We start from the raw sequence: 26,407 nt of genomic DNA, 5'->3' as shown, positions 1-26,407 counted from the left end.
TTGGAAACGAACCCCAATAAACGTCGCATTGTCTGCGCTTCGGACTTCTGGTCTTCTGCTTTCTGTCTGTGTGACAAGAACCAGGGGAGAGGGTGAAGGGAAACCCCTCTATCACACCACATTGGTTCTGTTTTACAGGAGACTGCAGCATGAGGGAGCCCTTCCTAAGCTGTCTCTGTCGTGGGAGCACAATTGACACCTTTTGCGAGCAGCAGCCCAAAGAGATCACACAGGAAAGGAAGGCTGAAGGTCGGTGGCGACTCAGGGAACGTTTGTTACGCTGTTGAGGCTTCTGAAGTAGAGACTTTCCAGTAAAGGAGACAGGCCTCAAGCCAAATCATATGAAAACAGTGCACACTGCACAGTGCTGGCAAAACCGAGGGCTAGTTTCCCCTCAGAGTAGAAAGGGGCAGGACCTAATCAGAAGATTTTCTTGGTATGGTTAGTTTATTTACAGAAGGTACAAATACCCGTGCCCAGGACTTAGCAGCTATTCCTCAGCCTCTCTGATGAGCTGGCAACATACTAGCTAATTAGTGACCCCAGTTGGATGTAATGGGGCTAAATTAGAAACCGAGCCCAGCTGTGGTGGTGAAGCAGGCAGAACATTACTCACTAGGGCTGGGGACTCAGTAGAGGAGGAAGACCCTGGAGAAAGGAACAAAGCAGGTTCCCCTCGAGGAAAAGCCTGAGGAAGTCAAGTGTAGAGACCCACCTGGAGCAGAATCAGCTCCTGAGGGGTAGCCCTGAATGAAGCCCTACATCGGGGAAGAGAAGAGAGGCCCAGGAGGGGTGGGAAACCAGTTCATGTGGAAATTTGGACTCCCAACGGGGAAAAAGCCTGGAAAGTCAATGCCTTGACAAGAGTGAGGAGAACTGAGAGAAGCCCAGGAGGGCTGAAGGACCTTTTGTGTATGTCAACTGGGATGCTGAGTACCCCAGAAGCGGAGCGAACCATTGCATGACTTCGCTGGAGGAGAACACTCTGAGGGTGAGTTGGGAGATGACGCAGGCTGAGAAAGACCATTGCACATCTGTGGGAGAGCCCAGTAGGGGCACCAGAGAGGAGGACCCCATGCAACACTGGGCCAGAGACAAAAGGGCACCCACAAAGCAGAGACATGCTCTTCCAGTCCTGTTTCTTGAACAGAAGAGGTTGCAAATGGTTCACAGGCAATCCTTGCAGAAACACCAGCTAAGGATATGTCTACACTGCAAAAAGAGGTATGTCTTTTAACTCACATTAGCTAACTTGGATTAAAATAGCAGTAAAGACACAGCAACTTGGGTTTTATCTCAGGGTTAGCAGCTCAAGTTCCACCCCCAGCTCCTCTATAGGCTTTAATTTGAGTTGCTGACCCAAGTTAAAAGCCAAATTGATGTGTCTTCACTGCAATTTTAATCTGAGTTAGGTAACCCAGGTTAAGAACCCATAGGGTGACCAGACAGCAAATGTGAAAAATCGGGACAAGGGGTGCAGGGTAATAGGAGCCTATGTAAGAAAAAGACCCAAAAATTGTGACTGTCCTAATAAAATCAGGACATCTGGTCACCCTACGAACACACCTTTTATTTTTCAGTGTAGACATATGCTAAAGCCCTGTCAACAAGGAGCAGCTTTGTCTTTCTGGGAGTTTGTCTTCACTGCAAAGTCAGCTGAAGTTATAACTCAAATGCTGCCCTAACTTGAGTCCTGTCTGCACACAAAAGCCCTTAATTCAAATGCAATGTTGCTTGTAGCTCACGTTGTTGTCCCATCGGCGAGTACCACTTGAGTGAGCACAACTCATCAGCTGCTAAGACAGCTGCTCTGTAGTGTGGATGCAGGCTAGCACAACTTCAGTGCCACGAGTCCTCCATTGCCTTCCCACAATTCCCCAGTGTGCCCCAAAAGGACAGACAAGTTCTCCAACAATTCTCTGGGAAAGAATTCCTAGAGCGGCTCAGCTCACTGGAGAACTATAGGATGTATCCCGAGAAGTTGTAGCACCACATTCAGGTGAGAGCAGAGCCATTGTGGACACGGCAACATGAGTGGTATTTCTGTGGCCTGGGGAGTCTCACTGGAGCAAGGCTAACTCAGGAGTACAGCTCTGCAGCTAACTGGTTTCTCAGTTCACTGGCACTCCTGAAATACAAGGAAAAAGATTAGTTTCAGATCAACCCAAAATGAAAATTTTTCAAAATTTTCAGCATACCAAAAAGTCAGAAAAAATTCATTTGGGGTCAAAGAAAAATGGTTCATTTCACTCACAACAAAAATGTTTTGTTTCGATTTTGAGCTTTTATTTTGTGTTGAATAAAATTGAAGGAAATTTCAAACTGAAAAGTTGTTTCAAATCAAAATGTTTTCAGAATTTTTTTTAACTGAAACAATTTGGTAAATTCAGCACAATTGCACAAAATGTTTCAGTTCTCCCAAATCTGCATGTTCCATAAAAAACAAAGTTTTGGTCGAAAAATTCCCCCTGCCCCCGAATTCTATGTGAGACGAGTCACTCCAGTGCAAATCAGATGAGTTAGCTCTGCAGTGAGGATGTAACCTGTGGACTCTTGCACAAATCTAACTTCTTAAACCACTCTGTGGCCCGTTTCCTTCCTCAGTGCCTTGATTTTACACCTGATAAATGACCCAATGAAAGCCGCTCATCTAAGATGGCCTCAAGAGATGGCCTGGCTACTAATCCTGAGATTCCTGTGTGCATAACGGGAGAAGTCTGCACCTCTTGCCATAACCATACTCCGTGATTTCAGCACTCCTGCCTAAGAAAAATATTGCTATTGAGGCAGCTGACATCAGGCCTGAGTCTCAACAAACCAGCAACACAAAGGAAGATATACAAATGGTCTTTTTTCTGATCGGAGAATGAATCAGAACTTATTGGTTAATGACAGGCAGTGCCGAATATGGAAGAATCTGCTATTTATTTTTTAAAACGTGTACATGAGTTTACTGCTCACGGGAACAGAGAGATCTGACACCGTATTCAGTTTTTTAAGGATACCATTTGGCATAGCCGAAGCCCCGGCAGCGTTTCAGAGAGAAAACAGTGACACTGAGAAGATCATAGCGGTCGTAGTGGAGATCAGCTCCACACGAGCTCTCAGTGTGACACTGTGGCTAAGAAGGCCAAAGACATCCTTGGATGTATAAGGAGGGGCATATCAAGTAGGAATAGGTGTTACATTTGTATGCAACATGAGTGAGACCCTTACTGGTCTGTCCAGCTGTGACATCAACTCTGAAGCTCCTGGCAGGATTGCCTGGGAGGATTGAACCTGGAATCCTGTGAAGCACCGAGCTTCTGCTGCCTGAGCTAAAGGGCTGCCTCGTTAGCCCTGAGGCAGTCGCAGACTCCTAAACCACTAAACCTGGTTCAGCCACTAGAGGGAGACATGGAGGCACACTGGGTTAACCTGCTTTGCACTTAATTTAGCTAGTCAAAAATTTTCTGTCAAAATGTTACTTTTTCCAATGGAAAATGGATTATGTGCAAAACAGACATTTTAATTCAAACTGTTTGGAATTTCATTGAAAAACAAATCTAAAATTGAGTTTAAAATAAAAATATGTTCGTTTTTTCAGATTTTTTTCTTTGTTTTTATTAACAGATCCATTCTTTTAGAACAGAAATCTTATAACTTAAATAGAGAAACTTAGTGTTACACACAAATACACATTTATAAACTGGCCTATGGAAGTCCCTAAAGCTGCATTGACAAGACCTGCTACCAGTCACTTTTCTCAACTTTGTGATCTTGATCACATATTGTGGTTGATGCTTTTCTACTCTTTGTCTTCCTCTTCTATCTTTTCAGTTGCTAGCATCAGTTAAAGTCTTTCATCTCACGTTTAGGTCCAAATTTTGGTTTTTCTTGCATTTTAGTTGTGTAACCTATGTATTAGCTGTCCCACCAAAATGCTGCAAAATGTTAAACTTCAAACACACACACACACAGAGAAAAATATCAATGAAGATAAAAAATGTCTCATTTTCACTATTTTTTTTCCTGGAGAGGGAGGGGGGACATTGCTGTACAGTTCTATGTAAAATGTTAGCTCAAAAGTATATGTTTTGCATTCTGTGTTTGAAAAGCTGTAACAGCGATAGGTATTTCGTTTAAATACATTCAGACAATCTCCTTTCCGCCATGCCTATAGTTCTTAATTTCCTTCTCCTTCTGATATTGTTTCTGATGATGGGTTTGCCAGGTCATGCTGTGACAATGGACATACTCTCCTTGAAAATAATATTTGGTTTCACTTAAAATGGTTTGTAAAACTCCCCTGTGAAATAACCACTTTGATTTAAAGAAATCTGTTCCCATTGCAGCAGCGGCTCTGAACGCTCCAGAGACAAGAAACACTTCTTGCTACGTACAAACTGGAAAACACTTTGACAATGACGTTACAATTGGCATTTGGCAGATTTGCACTTTTTAACCCCTGTCAAGCATTTGGAGGATATAGTGGTTTGTGCAACTGAAGCGACAAAATATTAAGACTATTTTGTGTCTGACCACCACAGAGGCGGGTCGAGTTATTTTCCGTATAGGTTTGGTACGTGTTCAGGGCAAAGCCACACATATCTGGGTAGCAGCTAAGCAGAGATGGGGGCTGAGTTTGTTGCAATGGAACAAAAATTTCAACTTCCGCAGCACGTGTGTGTATGTATGTGTATATATATATATAAACAACCAGCCACTCAACATTGTTTGTGTGCCTTTTGGTAGCATCTATAGAACACAATTGAAATCAGGCCTCCATTGCACTGCATACTGTAGTAGGAAGAGGGCCTGAAACATAAACCTTTGAATCAGAGGCCTGGTTTGAGGCCTGAGGCCTGGGCTAAAGTAGTGATCCAAGCTTTGCTAATCTAAAGCAAAGTCAGGGCTGATAGTGCAGAAACACACATTCCTAAGGAGTGCTAGGCACTACGCACTCACGAAAGCACATTCCAGAAGGGTGGTACCAGAACACCTTGATACCAAAATGCAGTCTCAAAGAGAGTGTCTTTGGCCAGCTGAAGGGATAGTGAAAAGTCCGGCCACTAACTGAGCTGTATCCCTTGTCACAGGCATACATGCACTGAGTGTACTTGTAGCAGTCATAAGGTACCTATACAGGGCTTCAGCAACAATAAACCAGGCTGGGTGCCTTCATACCTTAACGGATCTTGTGGTCATTGGGAGGTTTGCTCGAGGTCTGCTGTGCCAGCTGTCTGCACGGAGCTGGGATGGCAAACAGAGAGAACACACACACACAGCCAAACATCTGACGACACATACTGTACAAATACATCGTAAGAGACAGCCCGTGCCCCAAAAAGCTTCCAATCTGAATGGGAAGGAGAAATGAAGGACTGAGGCCCAGAGATTTAAGTGACTTGCCCAAAGTCACTTAGTGAGTCTGTGTCACAGAGCTGGGATTTGAACCCCCAACTCACAAGTTGTTCCTTATCCACAAGAGCATCCTTGCTCACTAAGGTTTTCAGAGCTTATGCAAGGTAGCCTACATACGCTCCAACTCTATACCTGTGAGCCTGGTCCCTGTGCGTTGCGAACTCTATGGAACTTGTGCACAGACCCCGGACTCTCAAGTTACCCCTAGCAAAATCCAGCATAGCAGCCTATGGGACAGAGACAGGAAGGAAGAAAGCAGCCGTGATGTGCCATCTACCCAACGCCGTCTCTTTTCAAAGGAAGCATCTGTACAAGAGCTTGACGATCCCAAAGCTGTGGGAAAGGGAGAGGGGGCAGGTCTGGATTGGGCTGCTCCCAGCAGGTCTGGGAAATACCCGTTGTAATTTTATTTCCACGCTCTTTCTCAATTTTTATGCAGCAAAAAATGTTTCCCCCCCCCCCCCCCCCCCCCCCCCCCCCCCACAGCTCGCAGAGCTGCAGTTTACAGGAAAGCATGGGGGTGTCTGGAAGCCAATCAGTTCAACGCCTCCCAGCTCTGCAAGTGCAAATGCCTTGATTGAAACGACGTGATCATTTCAGTCCTTAGCCTTAAACGGCAAAGGGAATCCACAGAGCGGTGATAGGCAAAGAAATTCAACAGCTTCTGATAGCTAAGACTTCCTGGCTTTGGATGTGGTGTTCATTTTGTTTTATGCACAATAGGTGGTTCTCCTGATTCACAGCCCTGCTTACTGGCGTGCTCTCTTCTCGGGCTGTACATGCCATGGCTGGGGACGTCGTCTATGCTGACTTAGACATCCCGGGAGCCCGCTTACCTCATTCATCTCAACCCCACAGTGAGTGTGTTCTTACTTCCTACTTTTGTGCTAAGACTGGGATTTTCAGGTACATCTCCCGGTGTCTAACTGGAGAGGAGTGTACAGAGATGGGGTCCAGAACAGAGACACTAGTTTGTGTAATATAGAATCATAGAAATGTAGGAGTAGAAGGGACCTTGCTGGGTCATGTGGTCCATCCCCCCATGCTGGACAGGACCAAATCTGGGCCTTGGGTCTAGCCGAGTAAATGACTATTTATTAGTTGATATGTATAGTACAGTATATTTTAAACTTTGTACTGTGTCAATGTAAATGTCTCCCAGGCGGCTTCAGAGCAAACTTTAGTCCTAGCACAGAAAGACAAGCAGAGTATAGCTTTGTCAGAGTATCCTTAATGCTTCTTTTAGTTTATTATTTACAGACTTGGGGTGGAAACAAGTTAATGCTGTAGGTGACAATGTTTCCTGCCGAGTGTCTCTAGAATGATGGGGTAGGTAAAGGCTGGCACGGATTCACAGGGTCTAGTCTGTGCCCCTTCAGCGTCCCAAACCCCCAGGGTTCACGCAGTGACACAGCGGTCCATGGACCCCAAGACTGGGTCTTTGGGCACACGTGATCCCTGCCACAAATCCAGCCAAGCCAGAGTCCTGTGGGTGGCTTGTTCTGTATCCCTCCAAGGGCACAATGCACTCAGGGAGTATTTGCAGTGATGCAGGCAGCCTTTTCCGAACACGGTAACCATTTATTAGTCACCTGGCTACAGACTCTGAACATCCTTGGGTTGGCAAAGAAGCAAAAGTTACATCATCGTCCATCCTGGCCAAGCCAGTGCTATGAACCAGCCAAGCTGCAATGGATTTCATCTCTGGCTCTCTCTCTGTCCCTTTGTCCTCCGCAGGGGAGAGCTTCTTAGTCCCTGCATAGAGAAGTCCCTATTCCAGCCACCGAGCACCATTTTCCCTTCTGTTCTCCAGTTCTGTTCACATGTCTCACCTGATGAAGTTTCCTGCTCTTAGGCATTGATGGTTCAGTCCTTGGGACTTCTCTCCGAACCGTCTGTTGATCTGGGTCAGTTTCAGCCAGTGCATTAAGGACCCAATTCATGCCAGCCAGACAGCGAGGTGAGACACACACCCATGTCTCCATCACTTTTCCAGGAGCAATGTTAATTCCCCTCCTGCCGACACATTGGTGGCAATGCAAAGTTCAGAGGAAAACTGAGGCATGCATAGGAATCATGAAAATATTACAAATTTTTCCCACTTTGTCACAGAAGGGATGAAAAAAAGCTTCTACGGTTGAGTTTGGGGAAGAATGAGCGAGAATGAGCATTGAGATTCGGGATGCTCAGAGAGTGAATTTAAATGTATTATTTCAGAAGCAGGGCAAAGACCCTGCTCTCATTTAAACCAGTGTAAACCCAGACTAACTAGTTCTGGAGTCACTGTGGATTGACACCACGGTCACTGAGATCAGGATCCAACCCCGACTCCATTGACTGCAGTGAGGTCACTCCGGATTTACACCAGGGTCAGTGAGATCAGAATTTAGCCCTGAATCCTTCAGAAGCTTACATTTGCAACAGAAAGAACAGGAGTACTTGTGGCACCTTAGAGACTAACAAATTTATTTGAGCATAAGCTTTCGTGAGCTACAGCTCATTTCATCAGATGCCATATCAGCATGGAGTAGAGCGGCAGAATTACTTCTTGTGTCTTGCTTACAACGCTCCTGTTAATACATCCCAGCACGATGTTAGGGGTGGGGTTTTTGTTGTTGTTTGCTTGTTTTTTGCAACAATGTTAAACTGCTTACTGAAGCTAGGTCTGAAATAAATAAAAATCCCTAGATCTTACCTGGGGCTTTTCACCCCTAGATTTCAAAGTGCTTTACAATGGTCAGTATCATTATCCCTGTTTTACACATGAGGAAACTGAGGCACAGAGCAAGAAAATGACTTGCCTGGCATCACCCAGGTGGTCAGTGTGGTAGCTGGGAAAGAACCGTGGTTTCCTGCATCCCACTCCACCGGTCCATCCACTAGGCCGATAAAACAAAATGAAAGTGACCTTGGTTTAAAGCCACCCCCTCCATGTTCTCTCTCAGCAGTTGATTTCCTCTCCCGGGGCCAGGGCATTACATTTATTCACTCTGACATTTTCGCCAACTGCTGGCAGCCCCCAGGGCTCTGATCTCGTTTAATCAATTATGTCCCCATCCAATTTTGGTGTCGTCTGCTGATTTGATGTACGATGTTAATCAGCTGTGATAAGGGCACAGGTAGAGCTGTTTAGTTTTGGTGTTCGTTGCCACAATCTTGTTTTCTGGACTGTTAAATGTAAGACGCCTGGCTGGGGTGTGAAGGGATTTGAGAAGGAGGATCTTGAAAAGCAAGAGACACCCTCTGTTGTTTCTCTCACAACGACTCTATTTTTGCTCTTTGTGGTTTTCTTTGGTCTCAGATAAAAACCTTACCCCTTTGGCTGAGAGGTAGCCATATTCACAGCCTGCCAGGCCAGCTTTCCTCTGCCTGAGCCCAAAGAAACAGCTGTCATGCCTCTGTCCCTCTCCAGGGATTCACACAGATCGACACCTTGATTCAGCTGCGTCTCACTACAGTGGCCAACCCTCCAGGATTGTCCTGCAGTCTCCAGGAATCACAGATTAAATCTTAGGTCATGTGATGAAACCTCCAGGAATAAGTCCAACCAAAACTGGCAACTCTAAGAGTGCCAGAAAGGGGGGGGGGGGGGCTAGAGGGCCATAAGGGCGAGCGACAGGGCAGGGAGCAGAGAGGAGTGAGCGGGGGACAGGGTCTTGGGAGGAAGAGACAGCGCAGGAGCAGGGCCTCGGGGGAAGACCCAACACGCTGCTGGCTGGTCGTAGGCTCACATCAAGGTTCAGGGACACACACGTTCTCCCACAATATGCTGCAGAACAATTGCTATTGTTTTACTACTTCATGATAACATTAGGGGCTCCATAATTCTGCCTAGGCAGTTTCAGGGATGCTCTTAAAATGGACATTCGCTGACAGACAACTGTATGATTCAGATCATGATTTATTTATCGTTCGATGAGCCAAGGTAGGGTGGTCTGGTGGCTAAGATGCTAGACTGTGATTCTAAAGATCTGAACTTGCTCTGCCGTAGACTTCCTGCGTGATCATGGGCAAGCCGCTCCAATCTCTGTGGACCTGAGTTCCCAGCTGTAAAATCAAGGTGTCAGTACTTCTCTACTACATAGGAGTACTGCGAGCAGTTGCGGGGAGCGTATTTGCTGGTCCAGTATAGATTGGCACGCCATCCTCTTGCATGGGTTTCTGGACAAGCTTTTAAAGAGAATAACAAGGAGTCTGGTGGCACCTTAAAGACTAACAGATTTATTTGGGCATAAGCTTTTGTGGGTAAAAACCCACTTCTTCAGATGCAGTCTCCATGCATCTGAAGAAGTGGGTTTTTTACCCACCAAAGCTTATGACCAATTAAATCTGTTAGTCTTTAAGGTGCCACCGGACTCCTTGCTGTTTTTGTAGATACAGACTAACACGGCTACCCCTCTGACACTTGTCTAAAAGAGAATGTAAATCATCAAGTAATTCCAATATTTCCTTTTTTATTATAATTTCCCCAAATACTGAATTGGCCAGAATTCCATCAGTGTCCACACTGGCATCAACTTGTCTTGAAGATCGGAGCTGCTGGGTATGTTGTCCTGCTGATGACAGTCATAGTGCTGAGTGTTTGGGGTAAGTTGCTCCACGCCCGTTATTCACTCTCAAGCATAACACAGGCAGTCAGATCACAGTAATACCTACTGTTAAGGCATTTCTATTACAAGGGACATTTTTTGGGTCTTATAATTTCCCACAGTTTTCACATTTTGAGCTGAATTTTCCCCTGGTCATTCTTAGCAATATTTTTTAAAAAGTTTGAGCAAAAGTAGCTCAGATGTTCTTGGATATGACAAAAGTAGGGAGGGGAAAATAAGCTTGTGAGTTTTTTTTTTCTTTTTGAACAGTTGTGTGACAGGGTGTTTGCCATAGAAATGAGTTGGGGAACAAGAGAACCAGCTCCCCTAGGAATTGGGCAGCCCAGAACTGAGGCATTCTATTTTATTGCAATTTATGTTTTATTTGTAAAATTAGTTAAAAGAGCTCCTCTTCGAAGCAGCAGTTGTTTTTAATGTCCTGGAAAAAAGATTTCCGGCTAACACAAGGCATTGAAACAAACTTGCTATTGTAGTTCGTACTCAGGGCTTTTCTGATTTTCTTGCTCAATGTGTCAAATGGTTTCATAACATCAAACAGGAGACACATCCAACAAGGAAATAAGATAAGCGCTCAAGCTGTTTGAGACCGCCGGTAGCTGCTGCTTTTAATAATTTTAAAAAGCAAATGAAATGAAAAGAAATTGAAAAATAGAACCAAATATAAAAACTCAATAAACAATTTAATGATAAACTTAATAAAAATAAAAATTTGATTTCAAAATTTTGAAATATTTCAGCATTTCATTTTGAAATTTTCCAATGCAATTGTTTTGATTTGATTTTTTTTTTAAATTTCCACTCCGCAGAAAATTGTGAAATTTCTACTTTTTGTTCCAAACAATTTTGGAATGAAAATGTCATCATAATGCAGTGACACAGAAATTTGAATATTGACCCACTCTACTCATCAGTTTGGGGGAGACATTTAAAAGTTCTAAGCCTTGAACATCTGGTTCACCAACGTTCCTTTCTGTGATTCCTTAACATTTTGATTTGGGGAAATTTGAAGGATTTGTTGTTGCTGTTTTTTTAATAGTTCAGTTATCATGCACAGTGATTTTCGTTATACTAGGAGGATGATTTTTAACAGCAGATCTGCTCCCTTAGCACTTTGCTTGTAGATAGAATTTAAATGGAATTTCTCTGATGCCGACATGGAGGGTTTTCCCAGTTTAACTAAAGGTGTGAATTTAAACGAATTTAGTTTAGATAATTTAGTTTAGAATTTAGTTTAGATAAGCTATTACCAGCAGGAGAGTGGGGTGGGAGGAGGTATTGTTTCATGGTCTCTGTGTATATAATGTCTTCTGCAGTTTCCACAGTATGCATCCGATGAAGTGAGCTGTAGCTCACGAAAGCTCATGCTCAAATAAATGCGTTAGTCTCTAAGGTGCCACAAGTCCTTCTTTTCTTTTTGCGAATACAGACTAACACGGCTGCTACTCTGAAACCTTTAGTTAAATCGACACAACCCCAGTTGTTGACCCTCTTATTTTGGCTTAACGTGACTGGGAGCAGATTTAAGCAAAACTGAAATAAGGGCATTGCTAAGAGTGTTAGTGATGATCATGCAATATTCAGGCCGGTCTATTTGCCTGAAGTAGGAGTCGAGGCAGTCTTCAAGTGTACGCTTGTTTATTACACTCCCACTCTATCCAGAAACACTTTAGCTTTATCGCTTCTCTCTCTTTTCACCCCGTCTGCGTGTGGGCAGATGTAACACACAGTGTCTGTGTTCACACATATTAGTAAGAATATAAAAATATCAAAAGGCAAATGGGCAAACAACTCAAGACCCCACATTCTATCTCAGGCAAATATACGGGCCTGAATACTACATTATCATCACTAAAAGAAAAGGAGGACTTGTGGCACCTTAGAGACTAACCAATTTATTTGAGCATGAGCTTTCGTGAGCTACAGCTCACTTCATCGGATGCATCAAATAAATTGGTTAGTCTCTAAGGTGCCACATGTCCTCCTTTTCTTTTTGCGAATACAGACTAACACGGCTGTTACTCTGAAACCTAACATTATCATCACTAACACTCCTAACAGGCATCCCCACTAATTAAACCAGTGCAAGTTTGTGTGTGGACAAGGCGTGTATAATCCGTAAGCAGGACCCTCCACCCCTAACTGCCCCCCCAGGACCCCACACCCTATCCAACCCCCCTGCTCCCTGTCCCCTGACTGCCCCGACCCCTATCCACACATCCTCCCCCCCCGGGACTCCCACGTCTATCCAACCCCCCCTGTTCCCTGTCCCCTGATTGCCTCCTGGGACCCCCCGTCCCTTATCCAACCCCCCCCCCCCCCCCCGCTCCCTGCCCCCTTACCATGCCACTCACCGCAGCAGGAGCTCGCAGCCCCACCGCCCGGGGCCTGGCCAGAGCGCTGGTGGTGCAGTGAGGTGAGGCTGCGGGGGAGGGGGAACAACGGGGCAGGGGCCGGGGGCTAGCCTCCTTGGCCGGGAGCTCAAGGGCCGGGCAGGACGGTCCCACGGGCCAGATGTGGCCCCGGGCCGTAGTTTGCCCACCTCTGGCCTAGAGCGCTTCCCACATAAATATCCATTCACCCAGCTCCCCGGCTCAGTGACGGCGGGAGATAGAAGCAGGTGCTGAAGAGGTGAGGCCTGAAATCAGGAGTGATCCAGCCAACCCAGGAAACTGAACGGCTCCGGTGCTGAGTGCAAGAGGCAGCTGTGCAAGACGCGGCCCCCCTTGCTTCTCACACACTGCCCACCATCCAACCCCTTCAGTGAATCAAAGGCCACCCCGCATCCCTGTCACAGGCACCGTCCAATCTGTGCACTGAATAAGGCCAGGGTTCTGTGTGGACAGCCTGCGTATCATAGACTCATAGACTATCAGGGTTGGAAGGGACCTCAGGAGGTCATCTAGTCCGTCCCCTTGCTCAAAGCAGGACCAATCCCCAATTTTTGCCCCAGATCCCAAATGGCCCCCTCAAGGATTGAACTCACAACCCTGGGTTTAGCAGGCCAATGCTCAAACCACTGAGCTATGCCTCCCCCCCTCATACTAACACAGATGCACCAGGGAGGCAGAGGTGAAGTTGCACAAGCAAGCTTCGCCGAGACATTTGCCTAACTTTGGAGCGCTGCCCTCTGCAACCTCCGTGGTCTTTGAACATAGAAAAAGCTAGGGAATTGTAGGGATTTTCTTGCTCGTTTTCCACGCCTGTTACACTTGCCAAGGAACAACTTGCTCATTCTCAAAGGCAGGACAAAATGAAACAGACGGGATCCCAGTGCATGAATTCACCCGAGCTGCTCATGAAGGCCTTGCCTTTGTTACACAGACAGGAAAAGTGAGAAGGAGCTGAACGGTTGTAGTGAAGGAGATGCCCAGTCTATCCATTTCTTTCAGTCCCCCCCCGTCTCTTTCCCTGGTACAGTCACTAGACGCTGCTGAAGGAGGTGTAATTTACAGACCCGCATTCGTAATGTTTTAAAGCACAGAAAGCAACGTTCATTCACATGGATGTTGTGCTGAAGTTTTTCAGGGCTCCTCAGGGCGTGGACTGGCTCCCGAAGGCAATGTGGTCTCCAAGAGACCCAGAAACGAAAGTAAATGTGTCGGCAGCCTGGAGAAATTGTCTCACCTGAAACAGCACCTGTGTGACCCACCCCAAAGCAGCTCAACAGGTAACCTCACAAGCGTTGACTTTCATTTTTCTGGGTAGCTGCATCTTCAGCGGTTTGTTATTTAACCTGTTTTCCCCCAGGCTGTTTGTGGGACCTGCTTTTAGCCATTCGCTCCCCGGCCCAAAGACCCTGTACTGGTACGAGAGCTTGGAGGGGAATGGAAAGTTCTGTTCCATGGGAGATTCCAACCCTTGGGAATTTTTTTTTTTCATCCGACTCAGAACCAAGAGCGGAAGTCTTGACGTTTCCTGGGAAACGAAAATGCCAAACAATTTTGATCCAGGACCGTTGCAATATTTCGGTTTGATCATGTCAAACCCCCCCCCCCCCCCCCCCCCCCCCGAGGCCCCACCCTCGCTCTCTCTCTTCCTGTCCCCACTCCACCCTCTCCCCGATGCCCCCGCCCGCTCACCATTCTCCACCCTCCTCCAAGCCCCTCCCTGACCTGCCAAACAGCTGGTCAGCAGCTACAAACAACTCATTAATGATGCTTTTTCCCCCTCCAGAAGGCTCCAGCTGCGTACTTTGCCCCCAGGACTGGCTGCCGTACAAGGGAAAATGTTACTGGGTGTCTAAAGAAACTAGAATGTGGAACAGCAGCCGTGATGACTGCTTAACGAAGAGCTCTCGTTTACTGGTGACCCAGGACCAGGAGGAGATGGTAAAGTTAATTTTCTTGCAGGATATTGGAGCACTGCGCCATAATAAACCAAATGTGGGGAAATGTAGTTCCAACCCCACCGGTAAGCTAGCGGATATTTTGTTTGAAGGTCAGCGGCTGGGAGTGCCAAGATCCCAAGTGCGGTATGCACGGTTGCCCGTTTGGGTAATATTTAAAAACCTGACACTCCTGCAGGAGTGCTGGAACCTCCCTGCCCCGCCTCTTCCCCCCGAGGCCCTGCCCCTGCCCCACGTCTTCCTCTGAGGCCCCACCCCCATCCACTCCGCTACCCCCATATCCCCCGTTGCTCGCTGCTTTTCCCCTCCCACCCTCCCTGCCCGGGTCAGGAGGGACTTGTCTATGGAGCTGGGGATGGGAGCTGCAGCCGCCTAACGATGACAGGAGACAGACCAGGCTGATTAGGGGCTGGCGCGGGTGATGATCCCCGCCTCCCCTGCTCACAGTAACTGGACTTTGGTTGTCCAGTCGGTAGATCTGACCGGACACAGTCAGGTCCCCTTTTCCACCAGACTTTCCCATCAAAAACCAGGCACCTGGCCACCCGAACAGCATGTTGTGTTGTGTTGGATTTTTATTGCCCTTGGATTAACACTGAAGCAGACTTCAGAGAATTAAAGCACCGTTTATTCACCCAGATGCCTGTCTCGTCCACTTTACAGGTTTACATACAGACGATCACAACCGAGAAAAATTCTCTTTGGATTGGATTAAACTTTAAATCTCCCGAGAGGACGTGGATATGGGTAGATGGCTCCCCCTTCAATAGAGACCTGTGAGTTTCCTAATGTTTTTCCTATTTGTGTTTGCAAACAATCTTACTGCCTCGTTTGCGGATTCAGAAGCCAAAAATGTGACACTTCACCTCCTTTGAAATTATTAGCGTATGGGAAAGCCCAAGCCTTCAAAACCCTAAGTCAGGTCCCCAAAATGGTGAGATTTGCTTAAAAATCATGAGTAGTGGGGGGTTTTTTTAATGCATTTAGGGTTCTTTGTCTTTGTCTTCTGGTTTTCGGGGTCATGTTTTCAATCAAAAGGACGGGTAGAAACTTTGTTTTTTAAAAGGCAAGCTGAGATTCTCTCATAATCACCTGACTCCAAGAGCTGGAACTTAAAGAAAAGCACAAAATAGCATGAGGCTGGCCGTAAAACTGCAAGTGTTCATAGTGCTGCAGAAGGGAAGGTCACTACATGTGTCAATGGAAAGGCTTGGGGGTTTGTGTGTATTTCAGGTGTCGCAATAACCAGAGAGCCAGGTTCAGCATAACCTGATGTTCAGGTGAGAGCAAGGCATCTCTTCTAAAACAGTTTGGTTTGAGCCACACTGGCAGATTCTAGGAATTTCTATTAAAGCCCTGGTCATCCGGACCTGAAAGATGTCCCTTCCCAGATGAGCAAGGACATGCGTCTGTGTGCAGCTAACGAGGCCTAGCGGGCACTTGAAAGTTGTAACAGTATCACTGCATCAGTTAGGGGAGGTGAATTTTTACTGATATAATTATACCATTATAAGGAGGGAGTTCTCCCGTCAGCATAGTTAATCCACGTCCCCGAGAGGTGGCGGGCAGGTGGACAGAAGAATTGTTTTCTGAACCTTGCGCTGGCTGCACCAGGAGTTAGGTCAGGATAGCTACGTCTGTCGGGGGTGTGGATTGTTCACACCCCTGTTAGACCTAGCTGAACCAATATAAGTCCCTAGTGTAGGCCAGCATCTAGGCTCCTAACTCCCATGGATTTCAGTATTTAGATAGAAGGGATTAGGACCTAACTTCCACTGAAATCGATGGTAGTTCGGAGCCTAACTACCTTTGAGGATCTAGGTCTGAGTGACTTGACAAAGGCCATGCAGGGAAATCTGTGGCAGAGGCTAGAACCAAGTGCTGATCTCCAGGGGCTCAGCCCAGTGCATTAACAATAAGGCCAGCCTTCCCTTTGAAATGGGGGGGGGAAGAAAGTGACAGCGTCCTGCCCCACGGCACCGCTACGGACCCAACTCCCTGCAAAGTCTAAACACATCGGCAATGACTGGCTCTTTGATTCCACAGCGCAGGGAAACCCGGTGGAAGGGACTGCGGGGTGTTAAAAAGAAACCAGATTGCGTTGGAAACCTGCAGCGCTGAATTAAAATGGATCTGCCAGAAAGACGCGCTCCTGATCTAAGCAAGGCCGTTGCAGAACTGACAGAGGAGAGGGCTTCTGTCTGGGTCTGCCCCAAGAAGATTATTGTAAGGGCTTTGTAACTTCCGTTGTTCCACTGTTTGATGCATCTGGGGCAGGATCTCAGCTGATGTAAATCAGCACGGCCTCGTTGGCAGAGCTGTGGGCCAGTTTACACGAGATGGGGATGCTGCTGACACTGAGGTGGCCCCCGATGGTTGATTCACTGCTTCAGCTACATGTTCTCCTGCACGGCTCTTTCCCCACCCTGCTTCTCTCTCTCGCTGAGATTCGTGGTGGGGACTGGACCCTGCCGTCAACCTGGGTTGTTTAAACCTGGTGCTCACGAAACGCCTCTGAGCAGGATTAGGTGGTATGGTGCATACTGGAGGAGGAGGAGGCCCTGAACCATAAGCCCATGTACCAGAGGTCTGGTATGAGGCCTGAGGCCTGGGCTAAAGTGGTCAAAACTTTGCTGACATGAAGCAAAACCAGGTTGTAAGCTAGAGGCAGGCCCTGCTCACGCAGACACATTCCAGGGTGGTACCCGAACACCTCGATACCAGCACATTGCCCACAGATCTCAGGAACCCACTGACCCACCTTAAGGACAAAGTCAGATAACAACATGATGAACACAGGTGTTTTGTTCAAACCAACCCGTACAAGGTAACGGGTGGCCCCTGGATATGTCAGTGGCTGGCACCCTGATCCATCAGAAGTGATACATAACTTGTTTGTATCTGTGTATAGAGATGTATCTCAGAGACTGTCTTTGTCCGGTCTAGGGGATAGCGGAAAGTCCTGCCAGCAGCTGAGCTAGTCCATCGCAATGGGCATACATGCGTTAGCGTACCTGTAATCGTCAAGCCAGGGCATTAGGACTGTGCTTTATTGACAATAAACCTGACCAAGCGCCTTCGCATCTTAATGGATCGTGTGGTCATTGAGCGGTTCGCTCGAGGTTGGCTGTGCCAGCTGTCTGCGCAGAGCTGGGATGGCACACAGGGAGGAAACACACACTAACCCAACCACACCTACGATGGTGCTCGGTGTCACTTGTGGATCCCCTCAACCTCCCTGTCGTTTTTGGGACTCAGTCTCTTCAGGTGCATTTAACTCCAGACACTGATCCTGCATCCCTTAAAAAAAACAGATTGTCTGAAAAGTCTCCCGTCACCACCCTGGGGCACGGGTCACTTGCTGGAGGATTCTCTGCACCTTAAAGTCTTTAAACCATGATTTGAGGACTTCAATAGCTCAGATATAGGTGAGAGGTTTATTGCAGGAGTGGGTGGGTGAGATCCTGTGGCCTGCATTGTGCAGGAGGTCAGACTAGATGATCATAATGGTCCCTTCTGACCTTAATATCTATGAGTCTAAGCTGTGAGCTCTGAAGCAGGAGGGTTCGGATCCTGTGTAACTTTTTTCTAAGCAGCGAAAGTTCCTTGTTGCAGCATCGCCTGCCCGATCTGGTTTTGGGCTAGCTGCTGCCTCAGTTTCCCTTCTCTCCAGTGGGAATCTCCCAACCTTCCAGCCTCGCTTGGTTGTTGCAGGGACCTGGCCCTCCAGCTAAGTTGTAAAAGAAAATTCCACCCTTTCCAATGTCTCTGAGGACATAAACAAACACAAAAGAATCTGCTACCCCAGCCTAAAGTTCTCCTCTGTCTTCTTTCCTCTAATTCGTCTGACCATTAACTGAGCAAAGCTCTTTCCTAGACTCTCTCATAGCTCCTGCTGAGGTTCTTAGAGTCTCTACCAAGCATCAATCCCCAGAGCTTCCTACCTGGCATTTCCTATCTTCTGCTCCGCAAGCTTCTCTCCTTTCGCCACCCCTCGAGGCCTGAATTAGCCCCATGACCTGCTTGTCATGTGACTTAGCTTGCCTCCCCAGGTGGAGAAAATAAGAAAAGTGTAACAGGTGCGGCTGGGACCCATCTCCCCTTAAAGAGCCAGCCACCCTGTGATAGTCCCATTCTCCAGCTAAATGTCCAGTCCTTCTTTGAATCTTGCTGAGCTCATGGCCTCAATAACATCTTGTGGCCATGAGTTCCACAGGATAATTAAGCAGTGTGTCGATAAAAAAATTCTTTTCATCTATTTCAAATATGCTGCCTTTCCATTTCATTGGCTGCCCTCTTGATTTGATTGATTTTTTACATGGCGTAGATGCCTACTGATCAGCTATGTGTTACAAATGAGCATAAGACAGTTTCCATATTTTCTTAGAAGTGTTTATTGAGGAACAGCATTTAAAGGAAGAAGGAGGCAATTATTCCCTTGACTGTTACTGTTTTGCTGTCTCTTCCAGGCTGTTCTCTTTTCATTTCCCATATCCAACAGTCTGGCACAGATCCAGTTCTTCTCTGTCTCGCAGCTTGACGTGCTGACACCTATGTCATTCAGATATGCACAGTCTCCTCCTCCCCTTACTTCGAACCTGCAACCAGAAGCCGCGGAGCTAGAATCAGTCCGTAGCCAAGGCTAGTGTGTCCCACCCACAGAGAGGCATAAACTTGCGCGGATTTTGTTAAACTGGGGGCAGCCCCCTGTGTGGATGGATGCCGTGATTCCGGTTTAAGAGCGTTTTATTTTGTTTTAGCTCATACCAGTTCCCAGCTGACTGACGCTAAACCAGAATAAGCCACTTAAACTGAAAGAAGAATGTCCAGACAGCCTTTAGCACTGGTTTAACTAAACCGGTATAAAATCACACCTCGAGTCTAACAGGGGGCTACTCTGCATGTAGACCAGCCCAGAGACAGACAGTGGAATTCTCCGCACCAAAGCAGAGCCCGAGAGGAAGTGTCTAACCTGTTCTTAAAAACCTCCCGCAACAGGGATTTCACAGCAGGAGAGTGAGTTTGTGTGTGTGGTTTTTGGAGGGGGGTGAGGGGGTGAGAGAACCTGGATTTCTGCAGGAAATGGCCCACCTTAATTACCATACACATTGCGAAAAGAGTGGTCACTTTGGATGGGCTATTACCAGCAAGAGAGTGAGTTTGTCTGTGGGGGGCGGAGGGTGAGAAAACCTAGATTTGTGCTGGAAATGGCCCATCTTGATGATCACTTTAGATAAGCTATTACCAGCAGGAGAGTGGGGTGGGAGGAGGTATTGTTTCATGGTGTCTGTGTGTATAATAATGATATTCTGCAATTTCCACAGTATGCATCCGATGAAGTGAGCTGTAGCTCACGAAAGCTCATGCTCAAATAAACTGGTTAGTCTCTAAGGTGCCACAAGTCCTCCTTTTCTTTTTGCGAATACAGACTAACACGGCTGCTACTCTGACAACCTCCCAGCTAACCTCTTCCAGGGAGTAACTACGCTGATAGTTAGAAGGGTTAGGCCATGTCTACGCTTGCATTTTATAGCACCCTAACTTGCTGGCTCAAGGGTGTGAAAAATCACACACACGCACCCTGTAGCTGCGCTCCCCGCACTCAGAGCTATTCCCCTCGTGGAGGTGGATTACACAGAGCGCGGGGAGAGCTCTCTTCCAGCCCTCGCGCGTGACCACACTCACACATCAAACTTTGTAGTGTGTAGACTTAGCCTTAGACAAATGCCTGTCAGGGTCCTGCCGCAGTGCAGGGAGCTGGACTAGACGACCTCTCTCAAGGCCCCTTCCAACCCTACATTTCTATGATTTTGATGAGTCGATGAATGGAGTTTGTAATACGATGCTCAACTGTATCACACGGTTAAGCCACTAGATGGCGCCATGTGTCACATACCTTATTGACGCTAACCTAGGTCATACCTGGCTCAGTATTAAAGGGTCATAACACGGCTGCTACTCTGAAACATATCTGGTGTGGGTCTCTATAAAGGACGCTCTGTAGCCAGTCCGTAACCCGGTACCAGAGCCTGGCCTGCTAGGGGCAGCCCTGCCACCTACCCTGTACACGAAGCACATGACAGAGTATGTTGGAAAGAGAGAACAGAGGGTGGATAACCGGATGCTAATCTTTAACAACTGCCGGTCAGGGATGTGAAACATGAAAACAGCCTGGCAGTAATGTGAAACAAAGCCCTGATGTGGGGAGGCGGGTTGGAACTGGGCTAAGGTGGTTGCCACCCAGAGCGTAACTTATTATTAGGTTTATTAAGGTATAGCCTGAGGAGCAGAGGAGTGTAGGATCCGATTGCGCTAGGGGCTGTACAAACGCAGAGTCACTGACGTTCCCTGTCTTACAGCGCTGACAATCGGCGTAGACCTGACAGACACAGGGCAGGGGTAGGAGTGGCACACACAGGTAGCGTGAACGATGGGATGGCAGCAAAGGGCATGGGAGTTGCACCATTTTTTATTTATTTATTTTATTCGTTGGGTTAGTGAGGAGGGGCTCAGCTAAGAGGAAAGGGGGGGAGGGGGAAAGGACAGAGCAGAAGAGGGGCAGGGGTGGCATGAAGCACCTGTGAATACATCTACAAAGGAAGATGTCACTAACACCAGTGGGCATACCCACACTAACCTTAATCTCGCTAGCATGGGTAATAATCGCAGTGCCCAGGTGGCAGCATGGACGTCAGTGTGAGCTAGCCACAGGAGCGCATAGCCTGGACGCCTGGCATGCATGCACTCAGGGTGCTCGGCTGTGCTGCCAGGCCTACCCCACACTACAATGACACCTCCATCTGGGGTGCAGAAAGACCCTGCAACAGAGTGGGGTAGAGACAAGGGTTGGAGCAAACAATCAGAGATGAAATCCTGGAGGCACTGGGCCAGAGAGGCAGGTAAGGCTGCCAGCATGGTTTTGCTTTTCCATTCTAACCTAAAGACCTAAAATACTGTATTCCTGTTAACTAAAACACCTTGGCTTTCTCTGCAAACAGCTGCTGGTTGCATCGCTCCCTCAAGAGGTGAAGTCTCTAAGCAGAGGCTTGTGCTGACGCCAGTTTCAGGAGAGTGGGGCCACAGGGTCCCCCCCCCCCGTAACAAACTAAACCCACAAGGGGTGGAAATACTAGTTTTTCACCTGTTTTTGACCCATGTACGTTTGTCAGGTTGATCTCCGTTGTTGATCTCTCTGCACTCAGCACTTCCGACACCAATGACTTAGCACTGAGAAAATTTCGAGCCAGAAACAGACTCACCGGTTGTCAAATTCGGTGCCGTTGGGCCACTTCCACAACTGGCTGGGCTCCCTTCTGAGGCCGATCCAATGGTAAACGCTCCCTTTGTAGCGCAGAAGGAATGTCTTCAAAACAAAGAAAGGGAAAGCCTCGGTCTCTTTGTTTATTTATAAGCATTTCCATGGTGCTCATCCCCTGAGCACTAGCCGCAGTGAGCACCTCTGGGATTCTCCCGTCTCCGTTCAGTTCTAGCGTCTGCTGTACACAATGCTGCGTAACACACAGCCTTTAATGCTTGCCCAGAATTGAAGCTTTTTTAAAAAAAATAAACCCACCGAGCTTCCCAAGCCCACTCCTCTGCTCCGGCTCATAGGAGTATGGACAGATGCTGCTTTATGTTCTGGGCTGTTGTGCCATTCAGGTTGGTGCTGCGTGGCTGGACACCCCAGCTAAATGAAAACCTGACAGACTCCAGAGACAGTTACTGGTCTCGGGGCTTTAGCTGAAGTTCTGCTTTACAGGTGTTTGGGGAATTCTTGGACATTGTGGGTGTCGGAGCATGTCTCGTGACAGGTATCGCAACCCTCTGCAGTATCTTTGGGGACCACTGTATTGCATTATGAATGGTTTACGATTGACGCCTCGCCCATCACGTCTACCAGCATAGACTGAATCTATAATGCGGGGTGGGGGGGAAAACAGCAGGGGGAGTGGGGGGCATTTTAAAAAAGAACAACTTTTTAGGCCACCTTCCTCTATTGTCAGAAAGCAAAATAGGGCGCAAGCCCCAGTGCCTTTGCTTTAGAGGGATTGTGATGGGCTGGACTAGGCCCAAAGGCCCCCTGCTGGAGACCTCAGGGCTCTGCCACGCTCATCCCAGGAAAGGAGCAGCGGAGAGGCCCTACAAGCCGGCTAGAGTGGCTGCAGGGGAAGCAGCCAATCAAGGCCCAGGAGGGCCATATAAAAGGAGCTGCAGAGCAGAACAGCAGTTAGTTGCTGCTGGAAGCTGGAAAAGAAGTGACTGTGTACCTGGCTGGCGGCTAGAACGGAGCCAAAGGCAGTTTGCTCGCAGAGCCTGGGGGAACAATGAAGGAGCTCCCGGCTGGCTGCGGACACTGAGTAGGGACTGAGCCGGTGGAGGGCTGTAAGATAGTGTCTCCAGAGAGGAAATCCTGGGGATACAGCCCCATAGCAGGGCTGGACTGGTTTAAAGGATGCAGACACACCCAACCAGAGGGGGCGCTCGTAAGCGGTGGGTGCCAACCCTGTTACAGGAATATTGGAGGGAAAGCGTGTTGCTCTCTGTAGGGACTGAGGGTGCTGGAAGACAAGGCTTTATTGTAAAGGGGACCAGCTCACTCTACAATGCCCAAGAGCCGGGCAAAATCAGGCCCTCTCTTCAGCCAGCCACTCCTCCCGTTCGCCCATCCATATGGGACCACTGACTGCGCTGAGCTGAGCGGGGAATGAACTCCCTTTCATCTCCAGGAGATGAGCAGGGCCGGAGCTGTGTTTCCCCACTGAATTCCTGCTTGGAGAAAGAGCTGGGGCAGGCATGAGCCACTTCAATCACGCACAAGCTGCAAAGCCCCAGCTCCAGCCAGGGACCTGGGAAAGATCATTCGCTCTGCCCTCCCGGCACGGGACACACAGGGGCCCCACACGCTGCAGGGCCTGGGTGCTGTCCCATTGGCTCACATGACAGATTCTGTCTAGGCTGGAAGACGTTATGGGCCGGGTGTCAAACATAAGCCATTCATCATTGGCGCTGTCGTGCCAAGGCCTGTCTAGTGCGCTCACAAAACACCTGGGTCTCTCACCATCTCCAGGCCGCTGTCAATCCCAGCCAGGGAGGCGCTGTGTGAAGAGCAGTAGTTCTGGCTGGCGGTCCAATTCCTTTCGTCCTCGGAGAAGAAGTAGCAGTGTCTTCTGTAGCCAACCCAGCCATCCGGACATGATGGGACATCCGCAGAATCCAAACATGACTTCGTGGTTCTGACTGAAACAGAGAACGTAACACAGGGGCTGTCCCCGCCTCATCTCTGTATCCAAGGGGAACAAGTAGGATAATCCCCTTAGACCAAGGCCTCAGAGAATCCCCTAAGCAGCTCTGGCAATTGCTTGGACGCAGTGGGTGACGTTTTCAGTAAGGCAATTCCACACTCGCATGCCGGACAAGACCTCCCCTTCCAAACGTTTCACAAATGGGGAGGGGGCGCCGAAGACGCTCCTCGCTTGGGGCGCCATTAGGTCTAGGGCCAGCATTAAAAAACAAGTAGGAGGCAACTACAGGAGCTAAAAACCGGGAAGCCGTTTGGCTAAGCTTTTCCCGTTTGGCTGCAGCGCGATGCCGGCTCCCTCAAACCTCGCGAGGACGTCCGCTCCAGGCCCTGGAGACGTGCGCTCGAGCCAGCTCCGGATCTGAACAGAAAAGGCAGAGAGCGAACCCATAAGAGCTGCGCACTCACCTGCCAGGGCGGCCGTGGTAGCGATTAAACCCGAGATGAGGACGATGACGGCTGCGACGATTGTAAGTGCTGTAGGTTTTCTGAGCCTGTAACCTGAAAGAGACCAACATATGAACACCCCTGGGGCTGCTGCAGAGGGGAGGAATCGGAGTTATTTATTTACCAGGGCCCAGTGCAGAGACAGGGGACGGTTTGCACACCCCCTTAGTCAAGCAAATGGACAGTCACGAGCTTCTTGGTAGATCAGAGTTTGTCGCTGTCTCTGATCTACCCTGCACTGAATATGGGATTACGAATTTCCTCCCAAGCTTTTCAACGGCATTTATCCCCGTAGTAACTCGGCGAGAGATTTAAACAGGTAATGATTAGAGACCAGCATGGAACAAGCCCACCTGCGCCCTGCGCAGCTACGCTTTTGCCGTCATGTCCCAGCGAAACAAACGGGGATATTCCGCCCTGAACCAGAGGGGGAGAGACAGGGCCACAGTCCCAAATGGGTGCCGCTGGCAAGCCCACAAAATGCCCCTGCACCCTGTTACACAGCCATAAGCACCCGGCTGCAGGGCAAGTTGTAGCAGTCCCTGCAAAGCAAGCAGCGGGGCTCATAGGAAGCCGGTGGGGTGATCAGATCCCTGCTGCGTTCGCAGGCAGGCGTTGGGGCTGCTGCATCCAAACCTGAACATCTGGCTTCATCTGCAGAAGCCGCAGTGTTTCTCCCAGGCAGAGGGGCTCCACCTACCTGGTTCCTTTCCTCTCTCTTGGTCTCCATTGCTATTAAGGGGAACATCCAGCTGCTGTTCCTTACAGATACCCAGGCCATTGTACATGCTTTGTCTTTCTGGGTCATTCTCTGTTTAAAAAAAAAAATCACAATTCTGCTTGAAGTCACAGTGATGTAATTGAATGATTAGAGGGGGGGAAATTCTCTGTGGTGTGTTTCCTTTGTGCGTTGGACAGCAGCTTGTGTTGTTATTATTTGTTATCTGCATTACGTTAGGGCCCGGGTCCCCCTGTGCTCCACGCGCCACACACAACTAACAAAAAGCTGTTCTCTGCCCCAGAGAGTTTGCAATCTAAAAGGCGGGTCGACACTTAAAATGCCGAGTCAGCACATTTGCACCGCGGCTGGTAATAGCTCACCTTTCCCGATCGCTCTGGTTACAGTCTCTACCGTGACACCCATTGTTTCATGCTCTCTGTGTATACAAAATCTCCCCACTGTATTTTCCACTGCATGCAGCCGATGAAGTGGGCTGTAGCTCACGAAAGCTTATGCTCCAATAAATTGGTTAGACTCTAAGGTGCCACAAGTCCTCCTGTTCTTTTCACTTTAATGAAGACACTCTCAGCCAATGGGCGAGAGCTTTCCAGTCAGCCGACAGGATACTTACGCCACCTCCCTGAGAGGCGGTAGCTATGGCGACAGGAGCAGTTCGCCCGTTGACAAAGCGCTGTCTACACTGGGGGTAGGTCGGTATTACTATGTCGCTCAGGCGGGTGTATTTTTCACACCCCTGAGCGACGTAATTATACCAAGAGACAGCTGTAGTGTAGAACTGACCTAAAGACCCCAATCCTGCAAACACTGACATGGCTATTTAACGTCACACACTGAGCGGGCTCCCGGAAGCCAAGGGGGCTACTCCCAGCACGAAGCATGTGCATTCGTTTTGGCAGGATCAGAGCCAACCGATCAGACAAGAGGCAGCGGGCGAATCCAACAACGAGATGGGAGGAGCCCTGAAATGGTTCTGATGACGGTAACTAGTACATCATGGGTTCCACCGGTTCCCCTGTATAGTCAGTCAGGTTCCTGTTTTGTTTCATGTGTGAGTTTCACTCAGCAAAAAGGGAGTGAAAAACCAGCTAACGACTAAAGAACATTTGGTTGTAAAAAAACCTGACAGGGAGACTCCGGCTTAAGAGCGGAAAACCACAGCTGGTTTAATCTTATTTATTAAAACTGATTTGGTTTCAGGTTGACTGTATCTAGGGGAACCTTAACGTTTTTCTCCCTTCCAAATTTGTTTCATACCAGACAATACATTGCTACCAGGGGCCAAGATCGTGAATTGCAGGGGGTATTGTCAGTTACAGGGAAGTGAAGGGATCACCCTAAAGCAGTGTTTCTCAACCTGGGGGTTGCGAACCCCGGGGGGGGGGGGGGGGTCACGGGCAGACCCATCCCTTGGGTAGGGCGACTCGGGGCAACCACTCCGGAGCCCACGCTTTGGGGGCTCCGTGGGCTGGTGCAATTGGCCAGCGCGGTCAGTCCCGGAAGATAAATCTGTCACTTCCACAGGGCCCACCATCTTGTTGGCAATTAGTGGAGACAGTGCCTGG

At 48.3% G+C, this 26,407-nt stretch overlaps 2 protein-coding genes across 2 annotated transcripts; one reads left to right on the top strand and one right to left on the bottom strand.

Annotated features, from left to right (window-relative positions):
• The first annotated feature begins 521 nt into the window (after window positions 1–521).
• LOC102939408 (killer cell lectin-like receptor subfamily B member 1B allele A) lies at window positions 522–17,521 on the top strand. Its single transcript, XM_043528327.1, has 7 exons — window positions 522–991; window positions 6,127–6,260; window positions 9,892–9,990; window positions 13,531–13,680; window positions 14,187–14,341; window positions 15,022–15,134; window positions 16,405–17,521. Exons 2-7 carry the CDS (start codon window positions 6,188–6,190, stop codon window positions 16,517–16,519), a joined length of 705 nt encoding a protein of 234 aa, XP_043384262.1. The 5' UTR covers window positions 522–991; window positions 6,127–6,187; the 3' UTR covers window positions 16,520–17,521.
• Window positions 17,522–18,734: 1,213 nt separating this feature from the next.
• LOC102939620 (C-type lectin domain family 2 member D) lies at window positions 18,735–24,957 on the bottom strand. The gene is made up of 5 exons (XM_027834359.3): window positions 24,804–24,957; window positions 24,065–24,157; window positions 23,417–23,595; window positions 21,618–21,721; window positions 18,735–18,956 (listed from the first exon to the last, which is right to left on the bottom strand). Exons 1-5 carry the CDS (start codon window positions 24,889–24,891, stop codon window positions 18,752–18,754), a joined length of 669 nt encoding a protein of 222 aa, XP_027690160.2. The 5' UTR covers window positions 24,892–24,957; the 3' UTR covers window positions 18,735–18,751.
• Window positions 24,958–26,407: the final 1,450 nt, after the last annotated feature.

This window comes from Chelonia mydas, chromosome 14, assembly GCF_015237465.2.
Source record: "Chelonia mydas isolate rCheMyd1 chromosome 14, rCheMyd1.pri.v2, whole genome shotgun sequence".
In the NCBI taxonomy this organism is placed as follows: Eukaryota; Metazoa; Chordata; order Testudines; family Cheloniidae; genus Chelonia; species Chelonia mydas.
The sequence above is the reverse complement of the archived record's forward strand: the minus strand, read 5'-3'. Positions and strand labels throughout refer to the sequence as shown.